Here is a 6,763-nt window from a genome sequence, read left to right on the forward strand (position 1 = left end):
CTTTATGCTAAAAAGTGTTGAGCTTAATGAACCGTTTTTCTTATGAACATCTAAGAAAGGTACATCTGAAGGAAAAATCTTGTCTTTTGGTTCCATGATTTCATTCCAAAATTGCATCCATGAGCAATTTCAGGAAAAAACAGTAACTTCATGACATCAAGATGAAGAGCTCCTGTGTTTGTTGTTTAAAAAAAGGGAGGAAGAAGAAAAGGTCACAGAAGAAACTGCTTCGTCAGTGCCCTTCTCTTTAATGATGAATAATGAGCGCATGGATATTATTGAGTTTTCTGCCACGGCTTCTGCTCAAAACTGCATTCATAAAAGAGTTGGGGACATTTGAATTTGACTGCTTGACCACAAAAATTGGCTGTTAACACGTCTTCATCTGGTTTCCAAGAACACAGGGAGAGCTGAGTGCAAGTCTCGACTTTAGAAACAACATTTCAGGCCAACATTTTCCAACCAGATGGAGGCTTCTGCAAGGAACTTTAAGTTTACAACCTTTTTCTATTTAAAGCGTGTTGCTGGGGAGATCTGTGAAGTTTCTATGCTGTTACAAAAGGCAGAAAAAATCTTTTTTTTTTCTCCTCTTTTGATCAACGTCTTGTGAGGCCTTTTTGATGCGAAAGATGGCCGAGTTGGGCCACTGAGCCAACCCTGATGAAGGAAGAAAGAGGAAAGAAGCTTCGATACCATGGAAACCAGAAAATGTCTCATGTTTTATCTAATCATCAATGGGGTGGTGGAGGGAAGATCATGCAAAAATCTTTGATTCTAAGCAAAGGGATGTTGGATCTGCCATAGGACAGCCTCAAAGAAAGATTGTGAAATGTGTCGTGCCTACGCTGCCGACTCACAGATACCGAGACGGAGTTAGCAGGGGCCGTGGCATCGTGGGGATTTGAATCCATGTAACGCCAAAGCCGGGACAAAAACGTGCTAGCTGTGGCAGCTCGGAAAGAATGTCACTCAAGACGGACTTTCAGCAAAGCCCTTCATTATGCCGAGCGCCTTTAGCTATAGTAGTTGAATAAATACTTCGAACTGACGTGGAACTTCTAAAAATGAACGCTAAGAATTCCACAAAACATTGTACGTTTTCTTCAAAGGAAATGTGAATATATTACAAATACAGCATGACTTACTTTGTTTTATTTAAAAAATACCAATAAATATGCTAGCTCTGCTAGTTTTAACGAGTTTGACTTGGACAGTAAAAAAAACCCCACGGTACTAACATACGCTCCAGAATTCTCAACATTCTCCCAAAAATATCTATAAATGTCTCTCCTGTTGTTGCTCACAATTTTTCTTTTGGTTTTCCAAACGTCGGATATGACGTCACCGATTTTACTACGTTTATTTATAACTCCGCTGTGTTTTGATGGTGAAAATGTGGTTAGTTTATTAAAATGTTAATATTGATGGACACTAGTTTCTCGCAAAGACTTCTGGGATATTTCTAGTGGACTCGATTTTGGAATTAGAAGATTCCACCAGCACTAGAAAACGGCAAACGCACTCTATAGTGCACTATATAGTGAGTAGGGAAAATTTGAACATAGTTTGTGACTTTTTGTTCAATCAAGACGTCACACAAACGTTAGCTAAGAGCGGTCTTCTTCCTAAAGGATTCATATGCCAGGAAGTCATGGAAAAAGTTTGTTTTCCCTGAAGAAAACATGGGAGTGAAGGTTTCATAAAGGACAGCGTCATAAACAAATCAGTATGAAGCTGGATTTGCTAGAAAGCTTGTTCCTAACCCTTTAACACGGGATTTGTCGCCGGAAAAAGAGAAAGCTCTCTGAAATACCATTAACTCTTCGACTGTTTACGCAATTAACGCAATTCTGACTCGGAGATAAGCGTCTTTGCGCCGATATGCAACATTTTATAGTAATTAGTGCGTAGTAGAAGTGTTGCATTTCAACGCAAAGCCGCTTTTCTCAGCTTTTAAAATCTGTTGGAATTACAATGATTGCATAAGCAATTTAACAGTTACGATAATTCAAATATTGTCAAAACTGGAGCTAAAGCTCCAGTGCTTAACTGGCCAGGAGTCTGCTGAAAGCTGCTGCAAATTTGCCACAAAAACTGTGTACGGATATTAAGCATTTGCTGAAAGTACAGCAGAAAAAAAGTTGTTTTAATAATTGTAAATAAGCACAAACAACATCATGAACAAAAATATGAAAAAATGCATTTTTCCCCTGTCTGTGGCCCGGTAACAACAATCCTCGGATCAGTACAGGTTATCACCCCGGAAGTTGGGGACCTCTGAATGGTGTATGTATTTTTTCCCCGTCTGTGGCCCGGTACCAAGCAGCCCTTGGACTGGTACCGGTTAGCGCCCCAGAAGTTGGGGACCTCTGATTTAATGGGAACAGCCAGCACGTCAAAAAACGACGAGTTGGGGACACCCAAAACGTCAAAAAGTGGCGCAGAGGGGGCCCGAACTAAATGTCCATACATGATGAGTTGGGAGTGAGAAAGAGTCGCTTCAAACTGCTCATTTAGGAAAAAAAGGTTTTGCTTGTGCCATACATGATTTAAAGCCAAGGTAAAGTTATTTGTCTTATGTTTCAGATGAAGTTGGCATGGCTAAAAATGTACCCAACTGGTATAAACACTTCGAGGGTATATATATATTGGAAAAAACCCTGCGTTGCAATTTGAACCTCTAAAAGTTTTGAAGATTGGAAGAATTTCCTCAAATATGTTTGAATCCAAGTCTTTTATCACCAATTAAGAGTGGGAGTTGTGGAAAATTAAGGGGGGGCACTCAAATGCAAGAAAAGTATTAAAGCACTTGAGGTTTTTTGGTGCGACTCCTGTTAATGCTGCAGCGCTCCACCCAGAGTAGACATTAACTCAGCTCTGTTTAGATGGCCTGCTCCACTTTCGTCCTCATTAATCTTCGTTACATCTGTTTTTTTTAACTGTATATCTCTTACTCTGAGGGAACTTGAGTGAACAGTAATGATCTGGGAGATTTTTAGTTGTTTGACACACAAAGGAATAACAGTAAAAGCATTAAACTGTACGACATTAGGTAAATATTGCACCATTATGGATCATTTACATACTTTGGCGTCGTTTTTTTGGCATCAACTTGCTAAATTTTTCCCTAAAGTTTGAATATGCAAAAGCCTAGTGTGAGAATCACATCACGGCTTCTGACTGTTGATGTTGTTTGACGGTTGTATACAGCCAGACAGCTGACAAGCGTCCAGGAATAGAAGCTCTGGAACCACTCAAGGCGATCGGATGTTGGCCCACAAGTGCAGATGAGGCACGGTAACACTAGAAGAACTTAGCGTAAAAAAAGCTCTCGCACATACGGTGTGGTGGCAGTGAACATGACAAAGGACCTCTCTGACCTTTAGCTTCGTGGGTCAGACGGGCGCTAACTGCAGAAACAATTCAAGGGGGACCGCTCTCCATGAGGGATACCACTTCTCTGAGAAGATGCTCTTAAAATACTTACCTTTAGAGAGTCAAAGCAGGCAATCACCCTGCCGTTTTCCACCTGGCAGCTCTTGGGCGGGTGGGCAAATTTGCATTCTTCGTCGCTGCGTGAACAGGTCCCCCTCTGAAACTGACGGCACACCTCCAGGGTCAGCCATTTAGTGTCCCGTATGGAGGCTATGTTTAGAGCCATGTCGAGAGGCGACGGCTGCGGGGCTGAGGAGGAGATCCTCTGAGGAGGACTTGAGCTGTGCTCCAGTTAACGGCTAAAAAAGTAAAATAAATAAATTAAAAGACAACTGACGGAACTCGCGGCTATAAATAATCTGCCGGCTGGTGCAGTTCGTCCTTGCAGACGGTGAAGTTGAGGTAATGGACCGGCAAAGTCCCTTGCATGGAACGGAGCTATGGTGGAGCGTGTCAGTCAGAGCGGTCGACCGTTCATCAATCAGAACGTCTGAGGCGGCAGAGGGGGCATGCCTGGACGCAGCCGGTGCTGGCTGCACCAGTGTCCTCAAAACGTCGCCTTTATGACGGATGATCTTGGCGGTGGATATCAGGGGGGCGAACTGGGTCCTGGTTCTACAGTACGGTGCCACAAAGTCGGTCACTTTCTATTGTCTCTGGTGCCGTGCGGCAGCTTGGGATCCGAGTTCCTCAGGTAATGGAGAACCACTTCAAGTAGGGGCGGGGTTTGTCTCACAAGGCACTTCCTGTCAGGGACCTGAAACAGACAGAAGCACGAGGATTAGTCACAGCAAGAAAACAACTCACTAAATGCATGCTTCAACTGACATTTTGGGGTTGTGTTTATGCCTGTCTTCCAGAACGTGAGCGGGGAAAGAACCAGGGGGACAGAAACTGATAGAGGTGAAGTTCCTCAATGACTTTTGGGCACCGTTTTTACATTCAAAGGGCTGGGATGGAAGCGGAGCAGCCAGCCTGTTTGGGCTCCACTTAGTGACGTACAGCCAATAGCAAACGGTGCAGAGTGGCATTAGTCTAGGCAAGCGTCCAGCCGTCAGAGAGGGGCAGAAGCAGATGCCTATACCAGACGTGACCGTGGTCCTCATAGTGACTGGTCTCACCAGTTCAAATTAAGCACCGGCTCATTAACGTGTGAGATTCACGTGGGACGAATCTTTGACTGAGCTACCGAGCAAGGAGCCCCCTGTCTTTTTGGCACATCTGGAAATGTTTTGCTCGTAGTTGTGGGCGGGCAGGAACAGCTGAAGACAGCAGAGAGAGGGCGGAGACAGAAAAGTGCCGTAAAATCTCAAGCCCTGCTTGAAAGATTATTCTTTCTTTTTTTTACTGCTTTATGTAAATCAGCGTATCCATGGAAAAGAGAGAGGAGCAGGCGTTAGAAACCGTTCATAAAATACCACTGAACGACTTGGCTAACCTTCGTCAGCAGCAGACAAGCCCGGGCAAGCCGAGACCTGCAGGAAATATGCTCCAACGCTGGCTGTAGATCTTTGACCATTTTCAGTATTTTGTTCTAATGTGTCCAGAAATATTAAAAGTAGAGCTAAAAGCAGACAAAGATCCTCTATGTTCATGATTAGTCCCACTCCAATCATTTTTGAAGCGTTCCCAGTGATATTTTGATTGTGTTGCTTACTAAACATTCACACTATAGTGATCCTCCTGCTCTTTTCCGTACGTTTTGTGGCACGTAAAAACTCAATCACACTTTCAATGATTCAGGAATCTTGGTAGGAAAACATTCAGCTGTTCAGACATTACTGCTTGTACTTTTGGTATTATAAACTTTATAGTTTTTAAAATATTGAGCATAATATGATTGAAAAAGTCTTCAAATTTCAAAATTTTAATTAGATTAGCAACAAGACTTTAAACATATTCACGTGTTATGTTTTCATCTTTTATAGTTTAGCTAATATTTTAGCAACATGCTAATGTTTTTGGTTAATTTGTTACCTACTCAGGTTTTTATAGGCTTCTTTAGTGTTTAGTTTCTATTTAAGCAACATCCTAACATTTTTTGGCTAATTTGTTATCTGAGATTTTTTATGCTTATTTGAAAGTTTAGCTTTTATTTTAGCAACATGCTAATGTTTTTGGCTAATTTGTTCTCTCGTGAGTTTTTAATGCCAATTTGGACCTTAGCTTCTATTTTAGCAACAGGCTAACGTTTTAGACAAATATCGTATTTTGAGGGATTTTAGGCTATTTTGGAGTATAGCTAGTATTTAAGCAACAAATTATGAGGGACTGTTAAGCAATTTTACTATAAATTTTTCAGAAATTTTGGTATATTTCAGTGCTCTTCCAAAGTAATTTACTGAAATTTCCAGTCTTACCAAATGTAACATTTTTCAAAAAGCTTTTGCATTTTCAGTAAATCCCTTCAGTAATTAAAGTAAACTGTCATAATTTTCAGCAAAAAGCATTTACACTAGCATTATTGCAAGTCATGCAACTTTTCTAGTTATTATTATGCCACTTTGAGTGGTTTTCTAGGACATAGTTTCTGCAGAGTGGAAGTAGTTCATCAGAAATTCAACCTCAGAGTTGAAGCTTGAGACTGCCACAAGTATGGTATTTTTCAAACACCATTTTTTGGTCTGTTCCTGATTCATGACGACTTGAATGAAGAAATACTCAGAAATGCAATGTTAAGCTCCACCTCCATCATCAGAAAGGTACATGTTAAAAACACGAAAAACACCATTTTCATCAGAGTGGGTCTTTAAATAAAGAAGTCTAGACTCTGTTAATGACTCAAACTGGATGATCCCTGGAGTACTTGAATCCCTTTGACTACAAAGTTTGTTTGGTTAGTGAGAACACTGGTCTCACGCACGAGTCAGTGAATGGTTAAGAAGCTAGCTTACTGAAATGGGCCAAACTACTGTATTAAAGCACCGTGGATTCTTACCTATAGACGGCGATCCACTTCACAAATCAAGACCTATGATTCGTAGATCAAACCCATTATTTATGTACTATATGTTTGAATCAATTACATATTCATGTCTTTTTTTATTTAAGAAAATTAAAAATATTATGTTTGGAAATACCAAAAAAAAAACTCCAAAAATTTTACAGAAACAATCGTTACGATACGATTTCTCCACCATACTAGGAGACGGTCATGTGACGTCACATAAGTAATCACCAAACTTTAATTTTCATGTCATTTTCATCATAGTTTTTTATTTTAGTCATTGACTGTATCTAAAACATTTTTTTAAGAATTTATTTAATTTAGTTTTTCTTTTCATCAACAAAAACACTGAGGTTTGAGGGTTTATCTACTTCTTGTGAC

At 40.6% G+C, this 6,763-nt stretch overlaps 1 protein-coding gene across 3 annotated transcripts in view; it reads right to left on the bottom strand.

Moving 5' to 3' along the window:
- Positions 1 to 6,763, bottom strand: part of mbnl2 (muscleblind-like splicing regulator 2) — a gene marked incomplete in the record, with an annotated part of 69,978 nt that overhangs the window by 56,052 nt on the left and 7,163 nt on the right. For all 3 annotated transcript variants that reach the window (XM_036213524.1, XM_036213525.1, XM_036213523.1), the window contains 1 exon segment: positions 3,488 to 4,192. In XM_036213524.1, coding sequence (XP_036069417.1) covers positions 3,488 to 3,661 — 174 coding nt within the window.

Source organism: Oryzias melastigma, linkage group LG9, assembly GCF_002922805.2.
Source record: "Oryzias melastigma strain HK-1 linkage group LG9, ASM292280v2, whole genome shotgun sequence".
NCBI classification, from domain to species: Eukaryota; Metazoa; Chordata; class Actinopteri; order Beloniformes; family Adrianichthyidae; genus Oryzias; species Oryzias melastigma.